This window comes from Chiloscyllium plagiosum, unplaced genomic scaffold (assembly GCF_037043375.1).
Source record: "Chiloscyllium plagiosum isolate Xiang-an unplaced genomic scaffold, Cpla_swu_hap1 HiC_scaffold_27, whole genome shotgun sequence".
NCBI lineage: Eukaryota > Metazoa > Chordata > Chondrichthyes > Orectolobiformes > Hemiscylliidae > Chiloscyllium > Chiloscyllium plagiosum.
Genome location: NW_028270165.1, coordinates 18,204,320 through 18,223,046, shown reverse-complemented (window position 1 = coordinate 18,223,046; position 18,727 = coordinate 18,204,320). Strand labels below are relative to the sequence as shown.

General features: G+C 47.7%; 1 protein-coding gene across 2 annotated transcripts in view; it reads left to right on the top strand.

Moving 5' to 3' along the window:
- LOC122545363 (uncharacterized) overlaps positions 1–18,445 on the top strand; it is a 227,691-nt gene extending 209,246 nt beyond the window's left edge. The window contains exons 4-5 of one of the 2 annotated variants that reach the window (XM_087974111.1): positions 1,746–2,257; positions 17,775–18,445. In XM_087974111.1, the coding sequence (XP_087830237.1) occupies positions 1,746–2,257; positions 17,775–18,315 (1,053 nt within the window). In that variant the 3' untranslated portion in view covers positions 18,316–18,445. Of the gene's footprint in view, positions 1–1,745; positions 2,258–11,901; positions 12,219–17,216 lie in introns of those variants that run through there. The other variant, XM_087974112.1, reaches the window with a different exon arrangement.
- Positions 18,446–18,727: the final 282 nt, after the last annotated feature.

The window sequence follows — 18,727 nt, the reverse complement described above, 5'->3', positions numbered from 1 at the left end:
ATTTTAATGGAAAGTTCTCTCACTCAGTTCTTCACTCTTCCGCAAGAGGCCTCTTACAGCTACATTGCCAATTATTCCCTTCTCATGAAGAAATTAATATTTTGGAATTAAATTGCCATTGTTCAGCAGAACCATAGCCACTTTTGTAATGTTGTGTGCAGTTCTGGTCTCCCTCCTATCAGAAGGATGTTGTGAAACTTGAAAGGGTTCAGAAAAGATTTACAAGGATGTTGCCAGGGTTGGGGGGTTTGAGTGATAGGGAGAGGTGAAGCAGCATGACGCTGTTTCCCCTTGCGTGCTGGAGGCTGAAGTTGATAAAATCATGAGAGGCATGGATGGGGTAAATAGTCAAGGTCTTTTCCTTGAGATGGGATACTCCAGAATGTAAGGGTAATAGGTTCAGGGTGGGCAGGTGGGGTGGGGAAGGGAAGGTTTAAAAGGGACGTAAGGGGCAACTTTTTCATTCAGAGGGCGGTGTGTGTAAGGAATGAGCTGCCAGAGGAAGTGGTGGAGGCTGGTGCAATCACAACATTTAAATTGCCCGTAGTGTTAGGTAAGGGGTAAATGTAGGGGTATGGGTGGGTTTCGCTTCGGCGGGTCGGTGTGGACTTGTTGGGCCGAAGGGCCTGTTTCTACACTGTAATCTAATCTAATGTAATCTAATGTAATCTAATCTAATCTAATCTAATCTAAAAAGGTATCTGGATGGGTATATGAATAGGAAGGTGTTAAAGGAAAATGGGCCAAGTGCTGGCAAACGGGCCTAGATTATTTCTGGATACCTGATCGGCATGTTAACTTTCTCTCTGGTGTAGGTGTCAATACCTTGATGTCTCCTTTTCTCCCCCTTCCTGGGGATGTTAACCATTTCGTGCCTCATTGTTCGTAAAGAAGCTGCATTGCAGGTTCACCCTGAATTGACACAGTATTTGTTTCCCAAAATCAGACCTGTTCAGTCTCAGCAGTATTCCAGTGTTGGGAAAGATATTAACTTTCAGGTGGAGTTATCCAAAATTCAGAGAGATGTCAGTCTTGACATTTTTGCTTTTCTGCCCCTGTAAGATCCTGAATCAGCATCTTCAGGAGAATTAGGACGGAGTGAGAACAGAGGGGGAGAGAAGAGAGAGAGTGGGATGATGCTTTCAGTTTTGTGGAGTAACAAAAGAAAAGAACGTTCTGCGGAAAGTAGAGTTGCTTGTTCTGAATTTCTACCCTGCACTGACAGTGATGATTTTTGTAATCTCTTTTTACAGATTATTTGAAGATCTGAATTTGGAAGTTTCAAAATCAACAGATGAAGGGCTTATGCCTGAAACATCGACTCTCCTGCTCCTTGGATGCTGCCTGACCTGCTGCGCTTTTCCAGCGCCGCACTTTTCAACACTGAGTGTCCAGTGTCTGCAATCCTCACTTTGATGTCAATGTCGGACAGTCACTCAATCCATTGGGAATGCAACAATTTTCAACTGTGATTCTGTGAGAAGGAGCAAAGCTTTTTGGTTCCTGTTTCTGTATGTTTTCAGAATCATTGGGACTGGATGAGAGACCGTACTGTTGCAGCGCACTGAGTGTGGAGCCAGAAATAGTTATACAGGCTGGAAAGAGGGATTCACGGCAGGGAGGGGCTCTACACATTTTTGTGCGTAGTTTTGGCCATGGAAAAACCTGAGCGATCCCGCTCCGCAGAGAAACCATGTAAGTGTGGTGACTGTGGGAAAAGTTTCCATTTCCCGTCTGCCCTGGAGACTCATCGGCGCACTCACACCGGGGAGAGGCCGTTCCCCTGCACAGAGTGCGGTAAGGCCTTCAGCAATTCCTCTGACCTGCTGAAGCACCAACGGGTCCATACGGGGGAGAGACCCTTCAGCTGTCCCGAATGCAGGAAGGGCTTTACCCAGGCCTCCAGTCTGCTGACCCACCGGCATGTCCACACCGGGGAGAGGCCGTTCCTTTGCACCAAGTGCAGGAAGGCCTTCAGCAATTCCTCAGCCCTGCTGAGGCATCAGCGGGGACACACGGGGGAGAGGCCCTTCAGCTGCCCCGAGTGCGGGAAAGCCTTCAGCAATTCATCCGACAGACTGAAGCACCAGTGGGTCCATACTGGGGATAGACCCTTCAGCTGCCCTGAGTGTGGGAAGGGCTTTACACAGGCCTCCACCCTGCTGGCCCACCAGCGGGTCCACACTGGGGAGTGGCCATTCACCTGCTCTCAGTGTGGGAAGGGATTCATCCGCTCTTCCCACCTGCAGAGGCACCAGCGAGTTCACATGCCATGGCAGGGGGATTGAATGAGCAATGGCAGAGTCCCATTATCGACTGGACCCCTGGGTTTGAATCCCGTCGTGGCAGATGGCGGAATTGGAATTCGGTCAGAAGTCTGGAGTTCGGAATCTAACGATGAAACCATTTTTGGGGGAGGGGGCGTGAGATCCCCCATCTGAATCACTCATGCCCTTTTTAGGTGAGGTCACCCTGTTAGGAGTCTTTTACAGGCCTCCTAATAGTCCTAGAATCATTGAAGAAAGGATAGGGAAGGTGATTCAGGAGATGAGTGACAGTAATAGGGTGGTTGTTATGGGGGACTTTAACTTTCCTGATATTGATTGGGAAAGCTATAGCTCAAGTTCGTTAGATGGGTCAGTGTTTGTTCAATGTGTGCAGGAGAGTTTCCTGACACAATATGTAGACAGGCCAACAAGAGGTGAGGCCATACTGGATTTGGTTCTGGGTAACGAACCAGGCCAGGTGTTAGAATTAGAGGTAGGTGAGCACTTTGGGGATAGTGACCATAATTCGGTGATTTTAACACTCGTGATGGAGAGGGATAAGTGTGTACTACAGGGCAAGAGTTATAGCTGGGGTCAGGGAAATTATGATGCGGTGAGGCATGACTTAGGATGTGTGGCTTGGAAAAGTAGACTCCAAGGCAAGAGTGTAAATGATATGTGGAGCTTGTTCAAGGAGCAACTATTGAGTGTCCTTGATAATTATGTACCTGTCAGGCAGGGAGGAAAGGGTCGTGCGAGGGAGCCGTGGTTTAATAAGGAATTGGAATCCCTTGTTAAATGGAAGAGGGTGGCCTATCTCAAGATGAGACGTGAAGGTTCAATTGTGGCGATTGAGAGGGTAGCCAGGAAGGACCTGAAGAGAGAGCTAAGAGCAGCAAGGAGGGGACATGAAAGGTCCTTAGTCGGTAGGATTAGGGAAAACCCTAAGGCTTTCTATAGGTATGTTAGGAATAAAAGAATGACTAGGGTAGGAATAGGTCCAGTCAAGGATAGTAGTGGGAAGTTGCGTGTGGAGGCGGAAGAGATTGGGGAGACACTGAATGAATACTTTTCTTCAGTATTTACTCAGGAACAGGGCATTGTCGTCGATGTGAATACTGAGTCACAAATAAGTAGAATGGATGGCTTTGAGGTATGTAGAAAAGAGGTGTTGGAAATCCTGGAAAAGGTGAAAATAGATAGGTCCCCTGGGCCTGATGGCATTTATCCTAGGATTCTCTGGGAAGCAAGGGAGGAGATTGCAGAGCCATTGGCCTTGATTTTTATGTCCTCTTTGTCTACAGGAGTAGTGCCAGAAGACTGGAGGATAGCAAATGTGGTTCCCTTGTTCAAAAAGGGGAGTAGGGATAACCCTAGTAACTATAGGCCGGTGAGTCTCACTTCTGTTGTGGGCAAAGTCTTAGAGAGAATTGTAATGGATAGGATCTATGCACATCTGGATAGGAATAATGTGATCAAGGATAGTCAGCATGGTTTTGTGAAGGGCAGGTCGTGCCTCACAAACCTTATTGAATTCTTTGAAAAGGTGACGAAGGAGGTTGATGAGGGGAAAGCGGTAGATGTGGTATATATGGATTTTAGTAAGGCGTTTGATAAGGTTCCCCATGGTAGGCTACTGCAGAAAATACGGAGATATGGCATTGAGGGTGAGTTGGAGGTTTGGATTAGGAATTGGCTGGATGGAAGAAGACAGAGGGTAGTAGTTGATGGCAAAGTTTCTTCATGGAGTGCCGTCACTAGCAGTGTTCCGCAAGGATCTGTTTTGGGACCATTGCTGTTTGTCATTTTTATAAATGACCTGGAAGAGGGGTTAGAAGGTTGGGTGAGCAAGTTTGCGGATGATACGAAAGTCGGAGGAGTTGTTGACAGTGAGGAAGGATGCGGCAGGTTACAGCAGGATATAGAGAAGCTGCAGAGCTGGGCAGAAAGGTGGCAAATGGAATTCAATGTAGCTAAGTGTGAGGTGATTCACTTTGGGAAGAATAACAAAAAGATGGGGTACTGGGCTAATGGTCGGATACTTGGTAGTGTGGATGAGCAGAGGGATCTTGGTGTCCATGTACACAGATCTCTGAAAGTTGCCACCCAGGTAAATAGTGCGGTGAGGAAGGCATATGGCGTACTGGCTTTTATTGGTAGAGGAATTGAGTTCCGGAGTCCTGAGGTCATGATGCAGTTGTATAAGACTCTGGTGCGGCCGCATCTGGAATATTGTGTGCAGTTTTGGTCGCCATACTATAGGAAGGATGTGGAGGCACTGGAACGGGTGCAGAGGAGGTTTACCAGGATGTTGCCTGGTATGGAAGGAAGATCGTATGAGGAAAGACTGAGACACTTGGGGCTGTTTTCATTAGAGAAAAGAAGGTTTAGGGGTGACTTGATTGAGGTGTACAAGATGATTAGGGGGTTAGATAGGGTTGACAGTGTGAACCTTTTCCCGCGTATGGAGTCGGGTATTACAAGGGGGCACAGCTTTAAATTAAGGGGGGGGGGTAGACATAGGACTGAAGTTAGGGGTAGGTTCTTCACTCAGCGAGTCGTAAGTTCATGGAATGCCCTGCCAGTAGCAGTGGTGGACTCTCCCTCTTTATGGGCATTTAAGCGGGCATTGGATAGGTATATGGAGGATAGTGGGTTAGTATAGGTTAGGTGGGCTTGGATCGGCGCAACATCGAGGGCCAAAGGGCCTGTACTGCGCTGTATTCTTCTATGACTTAAGGTTTTATATAAATAGGTTTCATCTCAGTTCAGACAATAATGAAATGTGTGAGGTTTGAGTCTGTCTGTATCCCAATCTTGAATCAGACTGGTTCTATTTCCAAAGTAGGAATTTACAAATATTACAGATTGTGTGCTTTTTGATCAAAATTGAATATATCTGCAAATGCAAATTCACCCCATAGACCTGTGCATGCATGAGAGCGCGTGTGTCTGTTTGCGTGTGTGCATGCTTGAAGCGTGAGTGTGATGGAGGAGAAGCCTGTGAGAAGGTGTGAGTGTCTCAGAGAGAGTATGTGTATGAGAGAGGTATGGATAAAAGCGAGGGGTTGCATTTTGCTAAAACAAGGAAGGGCAGGATTTGTATAGTTAATGATAGGGCCCTGGGTTGCGTTGTAGAACAGAGACATGGTGGGTTTCAGGTACATTGTTCTATGAAAGTTGCATCATTGGTAGACAGGGTGGTTAAGAGGCGTTCAGTACACTTGCCTTCATTGTTCACAGCGTTGTGTATAGGAGTTGGGACATCATGTTGGTAAGACCACTGTCAGAGTATTGAGTACAGTTCTGGTCGCCCTGTTATCGCATGTCGGAGAAATTTGCCCAATAAGTTAGAGATCACAAAGCGTGGTTCAAAGTGAAATTGACAAACACTTTATTACAAGCAATGTCACTGGAAGAGAAACTGACTAGACTGACACAGAACTGACAGTCTGTACAGGTAGATCAGAATTTCTCTTCTAAGAGCTGAGGATGAGACCAGTTTTTATAATAATGCTGTACAATAAGGCTGATTAAGAAATGGGGAATATACAATGTATCTGGAAATGGAGTAATCTAGTTACAAGGATGCTAATTGGAAAACAGTTATCAGATGAATGTCCTGTTCCTTCACAGTGTAACATGCTGACTATCGATGGTTCCATTCCTCTTCACAGGTAGGTGTTAACTTCTCCTCTGAAGTGGTGAGGTGCTTCCATTTCTTGTTCCAGAAGCAAGTCCTTGCTGGTGGCTCTCTGTCTGACCTGCTCTTTGTGTGGCTTTGGTATTGTTGGGTTGTGAAACTGCCCTTGGGGCTTTGAGATACCTGTGGTGCTCTGTCATTGTTAGTGAGGTTGAAGTGTATTCCTTTGTCCGTGTGTGCTGTCTGGTTTGGCTTGCGAGCCTGCATGGGCATTCTGGGTGTTTTAGGTACAGTTTGGCCAATTTTGCTTTTGTGGGCCTATTGTGGGTTGGCAGAGTGGCAGATCTTTTTCCACAACTTCCCCCCCCCCCCCCCTTTTCTTTTTGTTTTGCTTAGGGGAGGGACAAAAGGGGCAATGTAGCCGGAGCCAGGGGGATTGTCGGGTGGGGGTCTCGGTATCAGACAGGTAGCTCTCAGTGTCCGAGTCTGGTCCAGGAGAGGCTATTTTAGGAGCAGGGATGTTCTCCCAGTGGATCTGTGCTAGCTGAGCGGTAAGGGGGACAGAGGGTAACAGAATTGTACATAGGCGTGAACAGCACAGTCGGATAGCCATGGCTAGCACTCTAAGCCTGGCAATGATAGTGATGAGGGCTATCAGTCCCTGCAGTCAGGCTCTGCGCGTGCCCTCTTTCACAGCGAGTAGGTAGTCCAGGGCCATCCTGTTCTGCAGAGTCACAGTACAGATGGCAAAAGCCTCCACATTCAGCTGGGCGAATGCATCTCCTGTGGAGTTTGCCACCTCCTGTACTGTGACAGCGAGTTCGTGGGCTTCTACCTGTAACTAAGGTTGCGGAGTGGGGTGACATCAGGTAGAGAGCTGCTTCAATGGCAGCGAGGGCTTGTCTGCTGCGTGGCATGGGCTTGGGGAAGGGAGGGGACTGGGAGTGATAAATGAATGGTACCGCATACCCAACATTGTAGCTCCCAGTCCAGGAGAACGGCAGCCAGGGGTAGGCTTTGTGGCCACAGATAAAATAGGTGTCGTCGGTCTGGAGATGGGGTGTCTGGGTCCCTGTCCAGCTGGTGAGGAAGGTGGTATTCTGGGTGATCCTGTTGAGGACCTGTCGGTTTAAAATGCTGCCTTCTGCAGCGGATCGGCGTGCTGCGGGAGTTAGGAGCAGGGAGTCAGTGCACCAGCTCCAGTCAGCCTCCCATCCAGATGGCTGTGTGTGTTTCAAACAGATGGATCCTGCAGGTGGCCCGTGTGTGTTAGTGTCAGCAATGGTCTGGGCTGGGGGCTCATGGGAGAGGTTGTAGGCCGGGTAAAACCACCCTTTATATTTTTCCAGGTGGTAACCCGCAGACCTCCAGCGGGCAGGGCTGTTGCCCCCATATTTGGTCATTGCTGGTGGTATTTTGAGTGTGGTAACTTCAGGGGACCTGTCTGGCTCCAGGCACCATTCCGCCATGTCAGAGATATTTAAGGGGATTGAGGCTAAGGAAATGCCCCCCGTGAGAGTGGACAGGGACCTAGTGCAGACCCAGCAGCGGGTCTGATTAAATCGCTGGGCATACCCATGGGCCATTTTGAGGAAGGTGTTGGCCTGCAAATCACAGTGGGTTATGAAATGTTCTGCCCCTTGGCCCTGTTTACCGGCAAGCCACAGTGTGATGGTCAGACAGATCAGATGGTGATGGCTGCCGCGAGCAGCTGGATTCATCCTCTGTGTTCGGAGTGGTGCCTTCCTCTGTGTGGTCCCTGTTCAGAGGTTGTGGAGCCCTCTTGCAGCGGGTGGTATGTGTCCATTCGGGCCATCCTTCCGGTTTCACAGCAGTCCGGGTTGTCATCAGGATCAGGTACAGACCTTTCCACCGAGGGGAGAGAGAATCTTTTTCTAGTGATTTTATCATGACATATCCCCAGGTCAGAACAGATGAATGGGCAATGATTGGGGTGTGGGAATGCAGTCCTGACCTGGTTGTGTGAGCACTAATGCTCCTGCTAAGGGCCTGGACATACTGTAGTGGGGCCTCTTGTGTCAGAAGCAGGGCTGTGTCTGTGGTGAGTGTCAGGGGTCTGGTGGCAGTGGGCATAGGCTGCCCCATAAGTACTTGAAAAGGGGTGAGCACAGCTGTTCAGTTTGGATGCGCATGTGTAGCATAGAGGGCAAGTGGCAAGGCGTCTGACCAGGTCAGTCCTGTTTTCTGGGTGGTTTTAGTCAGTGTGGTCTTCAGGATGCCATTCATCCGCTCGACCATGCCTGACGACGGGTTGGTTGGGGATGGGGTGTCGCCATGGTATCTCTAGTGTCTCGCTAATGCTGGTCACAAGCTAAGCCGTGAGTGAGTCCCCCTCTCCGTCTCTATGCTACTCGGAACTCCAGGTCTGGGGTGACATCCTTTAGAAGACATTTTACGACCATACATGCATCATCCTTTCTTAAGGGAAATGCTTCCACCCATTTGGAGAACATATCTCTGATGACCAGGATGTACTTGTAACCCTGTTTTTGGGGCATGTGTGTGAAGTCAATCTGTAAGAGGCTGAAAGGCCCCTCAGGAACTGGCAGGTACTTGGCAACTGGCTTCCCTGCATTGTTCTGCAGGCAGATGAGGCACTGTGACAGCAGGACTTGGGCAGCGGCAGTGAATCCTGGTGCATACCAGGACTGCGTTACAGTGTGTATCATGCCCCTCTTGCCCATGTGGCCAATGCTGTGGGCTGCTAGGGCCAGTGTGTGTACGTGGGCACTTGGGCAATTGATGCGGCCATCAGGGTGTATTAGCAGGTTGAGGGGAGGAGATTGTGTGGCCCCAATGCAGGCCCAACTGTCCTTTTCCTGCTGTGGAGCAGTTTCTTGGGTAGCTTGCACAGCATCTATGGGGTCAGGGAATACTGGGGCCTTTGCTATTCTGGGAGCCTGCAGGATGTAGATGGTGGGGTGCAGTGCGACTTCCGGGCTGCTGTGTCAGCTGAGGCATTCCCGAGGGTGACCGGGTCAGTGGCAGAGGTATGGGCGCGGCATTTGATAATTGCTAAGGCTGAGGGTAACAGGGCTGCTTCCAGGAGATTAGAAATCAGCGTAGCGTGTTGTAGTGGCCTCCCTGCTGACGTGATGAAGCCTCTCTGTTTCCAGAATGTGCCAAAATCGTGGATGACTCCGAAGGCATATCTGGAGTCAGGATAAATGTTTGCTGTGTGTCCTTTAGCAATGACACCAGCCCTAGTGAGTGCAAACAGCTCTGCAGCTTATGCAGATGTGCCATTTGGCAGTGCAGCTGACTCTAGAACTGTGAAAGGAGTGCAGAGGGCACATCCTGCCAGTGTGCAGTGGTCTGAGGGCCTGAAGGATGAGCCATATGTATAGAATATGAGGTCAGAGTTGTCTAGAGGTGTTTCAGAGAGGTCAGGGCATGGGGCAACGACCTGCTGGACAAGGTCTAAACAGTTGTGTTCATCCGTAAGAGTGGTCAGAGTGAGTGGGAGCAGGGTGGTGGGGTTCAGGGCAGGGGCACGTTGTAGGGACAGGATAGCTTTGGATAGGAAAGCAACCTCATATCCAATTCTCTGGGTGGCAGTGAAATGTTGCTGCTGGAAATGGAGTAATCTAGTTACAATGATGCTAATCGGAAAACAGTTATCAGAGGAATGTCCTAATTCTCTACACAAAGCAACATTCTGACAGTATCGATGGATCAGGAGCTTCCATTCCTCTTCGCAGGTAGGTGCTAATGTTTCCTCTGAAGCGGTGAGGTGCTTCCATTGTCCTGTCCTGGGAGCAATGCTCTTGCTGGTGCCTCTCTGTCTGACCTGTCCTTTGTGTGGTTTTGGTATTGCTGGGTTGTGAAACTGCCCTCAGGGCTTTGGGATAGCTGTGGTACTCTGTCATTGTTAGTGGGTGCTTTAGGTGTACAGGTATTCCCTTGCCTGCAAGTGCTGTCTAGTTTCACTTGTCAGCCTGCTTGGTCCCTGCTAAGATATTCTGGGTGTTTTGGTACAGTTTGGCCAATTTTGCTTTTGTGGGCCTATTGTGGGTTGCCAGGGTGGCAGATCTTTTCCCACATACAATTACCAGGAATACTTGGAATCCTGAGAAGGATTCAAGTGAATCCTAGAGAGATGTTGCATCCCTTGGACTATTCCCAGAAAGTGAATGAACTATCAAGACTCCAGTTAATTGGTAATTTTTATTTGTTTAAAAATGTGAATACTTAATGAAGAGTTCTTCCAGTTAATCATTGGGTATTCAAATGTCTCTTCAGAATTAAAGATCGTAACAAAACTGGGTGTCATTGTGGGATGTTGAATCTGTAGTATGTGCTTGGTAAAATTTGGATGAACAATATTTCAAAGTGAATTTTATCGTGTTAAGTACTAAGACTTTCTGGAGAGGAAAGATTTGCCCTTCTGTGTTTTGCAACACTTAATCAAGGTCAGTTCAATAGAATACGCAGACAAGTTGATGCTCGAGTTGAGAGCTGTGGCAAAATATCAGAAATAATGCAGGCAGTATAGCACGGCAATTAGGGTTAGAAAGTTAGCTAAAAGAATTATAAAAACAGGTTGGAAAGTTTTGTCAGCTTTTCTTAATAAAAGTTAACAAAATGAGTCTGGGGATTCAGTAATGGAGGATAAAGAGATGGCACATGAATTGAAAAGAGTTTGAATCTGACTTCACTAGAGAGGATACAAATAACACCCTGGAACTAGCTGTAAATCAGGAATTGAAAGGGAGGGAGGAACTGAAGAAAATTACAATCACCAAGGAATTAGATTAGATTAGATTAGATTAGATTAGATTACAGTGTGGAAACAGGCCCTTCGGCCCAACAAGTCCACACCGACCCGCCGAAGCGAAACCCACCCATACCCCTACATTTACCCCTTACCTAACACTACGAGCAATTTAGTATGGCCAATTCACCTGACCCTGCACATCTTTGGACTGTGGGAGGAAACCGGAGCACCCGGAGGAAACCCACGCAGACACGGGGAGAACGTGCAAACTCCACACAGTCAGTCGCCTGAGGCGGGAATTGAACCCGGGTCTCTGGCGCTGTGAGGCAGCAGTGCTAACCACTGTGCCACCGTGCCGCCCACTATGCCAGCGTGCCGCCCACTAGTACTGAGTAAACTGTTGGAACTACGAGCTGATAAGGCCCGGGTATTTGAAGGAATTCATCCTCGACTCTGAAAGAGAAATTAGCGAGTGAAATAAGACCATAAGACATAGGAGTGGAAGGAAGGCCATTTGGCGCATCGAGTCCACTCCGCCATTCAATCATGGCTGATGGGCATTTCAACTCTACTTACCCGCATTCTCCCCGTAATAGTTAATGTATTGGTTTTAATTTTCCAAACCTCATTAGTTTCAGGGATGGTTTCTTTAGATTGGAAAAATCATTTCTTCAAAAAGGGAGACAGAGAACAGGAAACTGCAGACCATTTAACTTAACATATGTAATGGGGAAAATGTTCAAAGCTATTATCAAAGATATTATGACAGGGCACTTGTATAAGTTCAAGGTAATCAGGCAGCGTGAATGTGTTTTTGTCAATGGGAAATAATGTTGTAATAATTTTTTGAAGAACGGCCTCTCCGCACTGCGACTGAGCTGATGAATCTCCAGTGCCCACAGGGAATGGAATCCCTTCCCTCAGTCCCCACATTTCCACAACTTCTCCGCAGTTCTGGTGACTTTTTGGCTCTGTGTTTCCAATAAACAATTGAAAGTGTGATCACACTCAGGAAACGTGTACAGTCACTCCCTCCTGCGAATAGTGTCATGTTCCTTCAGTCTGTGTAACTGGTTAATGCGCTGCCCATAGTCAGCTCAGAGACTCTCTCAACAAGGGGAAAAGACGTACAAAGGTTGAGCAGCGAGACAAAATGCAAAAGCAATAAAATGTCGAACCACGGGGAAAACCTATTGTGGCTCGACCCCTTTTTCCCCCATTGGCATTTGGACACTTAAAATCTGCCAGTAACACCAGCATCCCGATAGAGCATACAGCGCATGTTTGCCGGTGTCAGCAACGCCATGCGCATGCTCGCCGGGTGTCAGCAAAACACTGGGCATGTTCATCGCAGTCCGCACAAAAAGGCGCGCGATCTTCTTTTGATTGACCAATAGGGAGTACAGGAGGACCAGAAGGAGTCTAGTCCTCCTGCCAATCAGAGCCACCCCATTGTCTGAATGCGGAAGTTGGACCCTGAGTTTCGGAAGCTGCTGCTACTGCTCCTGTTTCTCTGAATGAAGATTGAGCTTCACCCCAGACTGCAATCTCCTTCCTCTGTCCAACATCTGTAAGTACGGCACTCTCTTTTCTCACCACCATGTCTTTATTTTCATCCAGGGCTTCAGTTGTTGACTTGCAGCAACTGAAAGGAAAGGGAGTGAATCGGGGTGGACAGACTCTGGAAACGTTGCTCCACGTCTGTGTCGCAATTGGCAAAATAGACAGGCAGGAGACTGGAAGAACAAGCCAGGTAGCATCAGGAGGTGGAGAAGTCGACGTTTCAGGGGTAACCCTTCTTCAGGATTGGGGATGGGTGCAGATAAAGAGTGTCCTTGGGGCAGGGTGGTGAATTGGGGATAGGTGAAAGGTCTGACCTGGTTGGTGAATGGGAGGAATAAATCTGGTTCGTGACAGTGATGAGTGGAAATGAAGGGGAGGAGCTGAGAAGGGAGTCGGTGGGTGGGGGGAATGGGAAGTGAGGTTATTTGAGACTAGAGAACTCAATGTTGAGTCCTCAAGGCTATAATCTTTGAGGAGAAAGTGAGGTCTGCAGATGCTGGAGATCAGAGCTGGAAATGTGTTGCTGGAAAAGCGCAGCAGGTCAGGCAGCATCCAGGGAACAGGAGAATCGACGTTTCGGGCATAAGCCCTTCTTCGGGCATAAGCCCTTCCTGAAGAAGGGCTTATGCCCGAAACGTCGATTCTCCTGTTCCCTGGATGCTGCCTGACCTGCTGCGCTTTTCCAGCAACACATTTCCAGCTCCTCAAGGCTATAGGCTGCCCAGGCGGAAGATGAGGTGTTGTTCCTCCAATTTACTATTTGGTTCATTGTGGCAATGGAGAAAGCCTAAGATAGTCTTTTCAGAAAGGGAGTGGGAAGGGGAAGTGGGCAGTGACTGTGGACCCGCCTGCGACGTTCAGCAAACCGTTCCCAAGTTTATGCTCAGTCTCCACAATGTAGAGAAGACCACAATTGGAAAACATGAGAAAAAGAGTACAACAATATGAAGTTGTGAAAAAGAGCAGAAAGGAAGTGTATTATTTAAATGGTGATATGCTGAGATGTGGAGAAAGTGAGATCTGCAGATACTGGTGATTAGAGTCAGTAAGTGTGGCGCTGGAAAAGCACAGCAGGTCAGACAGCATCTGAGGGGCAGGACAGTCGATGTTTCAGGCACAAGGGAATAGGGAATGATATGTGGATATAGAAAGGGAGTTCAGTGTCTTTCTACACCAGTCACTGCCAGTTGTTAGACAGGTGCAGCAAGCAATCAGCAAAACAAGTGGTATATTAACAAGAGGAATTGTGTTCTGAATTGTGGATGCCTTCCTGCAGTTAGGGGTCATTGAATATATTCAAGGCTGAGTTTATCTGAGTTTTGAGCAACAATAAAGTGGATGTTTATGGGAGAAAGCAAGAAAATGTTTTTAAGACAAGTACAGAACAGTTACAGAGTCATACAGCAAAGAAACAGACCATTCAGTCCAACTAGTCCACGCTGAATATATTCACAAACTCATCTAGTCCCACCTGCCAGTGTTCGGCCCATATCCCACCGAACCTTTCCTATTCATGTAATTAACCAAATGTCTTTTGAAAGTAACATCACTTCCTCTGGACATTCATTCCACACATGAACCACTGTATTTAAAAAAAAACTACCTCAAGTCTTTTCAAAACCTTTCTCCTCTCTCCTTTTCAAAATTTGCTGCCTAATGCTGAAACCCCCACCTGAGGGAAATGACACCTGCCATTCACCTCATGTATACTTCTCATGATTTTATAAACCTCTATAAGGTCACTTCTCAACCTCCTGTGCTCCAGTGAAGAAAGTCCCAGCCTATCCACCAAGATGTAGGAAGATTCATATCCAGTTATGGTCTGTTCAATGCTGGGGCAGGCTCGAAAGACCAAATGGCCAACTCCTGCTCCCAATTCTCACGCTCTGTGTCCAAAGTTAAAAATCAAAAACACAGGATTATGGTCCAACAGGTTTATTTGGAAGCACTAGCTTTCAGACTGCTGCTCCTTCATCGGGTGGTTGTGAAGAATAAGATTGTAAGACACTGAATTTATAGCAAAAGTTTACAGTGGGATGTAACTGAAATTATATATTGAAAAAGACCTGGGTTATTGTTAAGTCTCTCCTCTTTTAGAATAACCATGTTGGTTTTAGTTCTTTCATATGTAAATAGCAAAACCTTTTTTAAAAGTTACATTCCCAATTGGTATCATGTTGTCTCAGATAACGTATTGGAAGTGTGAGTTTCCCTGTTTGAGGCTGCCTGTACCACAACGGTTAGACTGATTCTAATCTTAAAAAATGGATTAACAGAATCTTACTTGGATTCATGCAGTTTGTGTCCAGGACAGCAAGAGACCATCAGATATAGGAACAGCAATTAGGCCATTCAGCCCATTGGGTTTGCTCATACCATTCAATCGTGGCTGTTACGTTTCTTATCCGCGTTCTCCTGCTTTTTCCCCGTAACCCTTGATCCCCTTGATACTCAAGAACCTATCTATCTCAGTCCTAAATATCCTCAGTGACCTGGCCTCCACAGCCTTCTGTGGCAGTTAATTCCTTAGAGTCATTACTCTCTGGCTGAAGATGTTTCTCCTTATCACCAATGTAAAGGTCTTCCCTTTACTCTAAGACTGTGCCTCGAGCCCTAGTCTCTCCTCCCAATGGAAAGATCTTCCCCACATCAACTCTGTCCAGGCCGTCCAGTATTCTGAATGTTTCAATTAGATCTCCCCTGAGTGTGGGCCTGTTAAACAGCATGAACCAGACCCTTCAGGATGAAATACAGCAGGGATTAGGTTCTACAAAGTGAGAAGAGAGGGAGAGTGTGTGGGATGGAGATTTTCAGCTTTGGGAGAATAAGAGAGGAAGCAGAATTCACTCTCAATTAGAATTGATCGGATGGTCCAAGGAGTGTCAGATGGAGTTTAATTTAGAGAAATGTGAGGTTTTTCATTTTGGTCAAGCAATCCAGGCAGGACTGGCACAGTGAAGGGGAGTGTTGCAGAACAAAGAGACCTTGGAGTGCAGGTTCATAGCTCCTTGAAAGTGGAGTTGCAGGTAGACAGGATAGTGGTGGTGGTGTTTGGTATGCTTTCCTTTATTGGTCAGCGTATTGAGTATAGGCATTGGGAGATCATGTTGTGGCTGTACATTGGTAAGGCGACTTTTGGAATAGTGCGTCCAGTTCTGGTCTCCCTGCTTTCGGAAAGAACTTGTGAAACTTTGAGAGGGGTCGGAAAAGATTTGCGAGGATGTTGCTAGACTTGGAGGGTTTGAAGTACCCTGGAGAATCGGAGGCTGAGGGGCAGCCATATAGAGGTTTATAACGAGCATGGATAGGGTGAATATCCAAGGTCTTTTCCCCAAGGTAGGAGAGTCCAAAACTAGAGGGCATATGTTTGAGGTGAGAGGGGAATGATTTAAAAGGGCCCTGAGGGGCAACTTTTTCACGCAGAGGGTTGTGCATGTATGGAACGAGCTGCCAGAGGAAGTGGTGAGGCTGGTACAATTATCTTTAAAATGCATCTGGCTGGGTACATGAATAGGAATGGTTTAGAACCATAAGAGCCATCTGCTGGCAAATGGGACTAGATTAATTTCAGATATCTGTTTGGCACAGACAGTTTGACCAAAGGGTCTGTCTCCGTGCTGTATGACTAATTGTCTTCGGTGAAAGCAGGAGTGTGGTTGTGAAGACTGGACTTTCAGAGCAACTTTCAAAGATTTTTTTGCCCTTACTGTGAGCAGAAGAAGTTACAATGAAATATTTGATTTGTGAGAGAGCAACTGAGTGAGTGTGGACATTTGGGATTTTGGTGGAAAGTGGGAATTCATTGCACTGTGGGGATCAAGCCCTCCCTATCCAGTCATTTCAGCTGGTGGATGAGACTCGGCAGTTCATGCAGGCAGTCAATCCAGATAATATTTTATAAATTCCTGCTTTGGAAATAGAAACAGTCTGACTCAAGATTGAGATACAGGCAAACTCTGACCTCATACCTTTAATGCATTGTCTGAGCTGAGATGCCACCTTTTGTTGTAAAGCCTTATGTTATCTTGAGAGGGTGCCTTACAGGAAGTTCTGGAATTTACATATTAATGATACCTGCAATCCATTCTAAAAGATGAAAGACTTAACAATCCAGATTTGTTCAATATATCATTTCAGTGGCAGGCCACAAATGTCTTTCCATAAATTCTGTGCCTTATGGTCTTATTCTCCACAACCACCTGATGAAGGAGCAGTGCTCCGAACGCTGGTCCTTCCAAATAAACCTGTTGGACTATAACCCGGGTTTGTGTGATTTTTAACTTTGCCCAGGTTAGGGTGGATTGACCATGCTAAATTATGCATAGTGCCCAGGGATGTGCAGGTGAGGGTGGATTGGCCGTGTTAAAGTACCCATCGTGCCCAAGGAGGTGCAGGTTTGTGTGGGTTAGCCATGCTAACTTACACATAGTGTCCAGGGATGTGCAAGGTAGGGTGGATTGGCCAAGGGATATGGGCCAAGTGCTGGCAAATGGGACTAAATTGATTTACAATATCTGGTCAGCAAAGACGAATTGGACCAAAACGTCTGTTACTGTGCGGTATACCTTAATGACTCTGGCTTTCTACTAAGGTTTGCCACGTCTCTTCTGTTCAGTTTCTCTCTGGTGTCTGTGTTAATACCTTGATGTGTCTGGTTATTCCTCAAGCTGCATTCCCGATTCATCCTGAATTGACACATTTTGTTTTGCTTCCCAAAATCAGACCTGCTCACTCTCAGCAGTATCCCAATGTTGTGAAAGATGTTAACTTTCAGGTGGAGTTATCCAATATGTAAGTCTTGACGTTTTTGCTGTTCTGATCCTGAATCAGCACCTTCAGGAGAATTACTTGGAGCGGAGTGAGAACAGAGAGGGGGAGAGGGAGAGGGGGAGAAGGATGTTGCTTTCAATTTTGTGGAATAACAAAAGAAAAGAATGCTCCATTGCTTGTTCTGAATTTCTACACTGCATTGACAGTGATGACATTTATAATCTCTTTTTTCCAGAGTATTTGAAGATCCGAAGACAGAAGTTTCAAAATGAACAGATGAAGGCCTTATGCCCGAAATATTGACTCTCCTGCTCCTCGGATGCTTCCTGACCTGCTGTGCTTTTCCAGCGCCGCACTGTTCAACACTGACTCTCCCCCATCTGCGGTCCTCACTTTCACGTCAATATCTGACAGTCTCTCAATCGATTGGGGCAGCCACGATTTTTTTATTACAATTCTGTGAGAAGGAGCAAAGCTTTTTGGTTCCTATTTCAGTACATTTTCATTATCAGTGGGTCTGGATGAGAGACCCTACTGTTGCTGCGCACTGAGTGTGGAGCCTGAAACTGTTATCCGGCCTGGAAAGAGGAACTCACAGCAGTAAGGGGCAGTACATGCGTTTACTTGTGGCTGAAGCTTCGGACATGGAGAAACCGTGGAAGTGTGGTAACTGTGGGAAAGGCTTCCGTACTCCGTCTGACCTGGAGATTCATTGGCGCATCCACACCGGGGAGAGGCCGTTCTCCTGTCCCAAGTGCGGGAAGGGCTTTACCCAGGTCTCTGCCCTGCTTAGGCACCAGTGGATCCACACGGAGGAGAGGCCTTTCAGCTGCCCTGAGTGTGGGAAGGCCTTCAGCGATTCATCCTCCCTCCTGACCCACCGGCGAGTACATACGGGAGAGAGGCCCTTCAGCTGCCCCGAGTGCGGGAAGGCCTTCAGCAATTCCTCCACCCTACTGAGGCACCAGCGGGTCCACACGGGGGAGACCCCCTTCAGCTGCCCCGAGTGCGGGAAGGCCTTCAGCCGTTCCTCCAATTTGCTGACCCACCAGCAGGTCCACACGGGGGAGAGGCCCTTCAGCTGTCCTGATTGCGGGAAGGCCTTCAGCTATTCCTACTCCCTGCTGAGACACCAGCGGGTCCACACGGGGGAAAAGCCCTTCAAATGTTCCGAGTGTGGAAAGGCCTTCAGCGATTCCTCCTCCCTGCTGACTCACCGGCGAGTCCATACGGGGGAGAGGCACTTCAGCTGCCCTGAGTGTGGGAAGGCTTTCACCCGCTCCTCCCACCTCCGGAGCCACCAGCGACTTCACGTACCATCGCAGGGGGACTGACAAAGCGACTGCCGAGTGCCGTTATCGACTGGACTATTAACCCAGTTCTGGGATCTGTTGGGTTTGAATACCACCGCGGCAGATGGCGGAATTGGAATACGGTCAGAATCTAACGATGAAACCATTTTCTGTGGGTGGGGGGGAGGGGAGAGAAAACCCCAATCTGATTCACGCCCTTTTTCGGGAAGGGAACTGTCGTTGTTGGAAAGGATTAACTCAGTCGTCCCAGCTGCATCCTTTACCCGGTCTGGCCTACACGTGACTCCAGACCCACAGCAGTCTGTTTCACTCCACACTGCCCCCGTTCCCGGCCCCATGGGTTAAGGCTGTACCAAGGATCCAATTACAAAGGGACAACTATGTGCTGACCGATAGTAAAGAAAGTGAGGTGGGGTGGGGGCGAGGGAGTGTG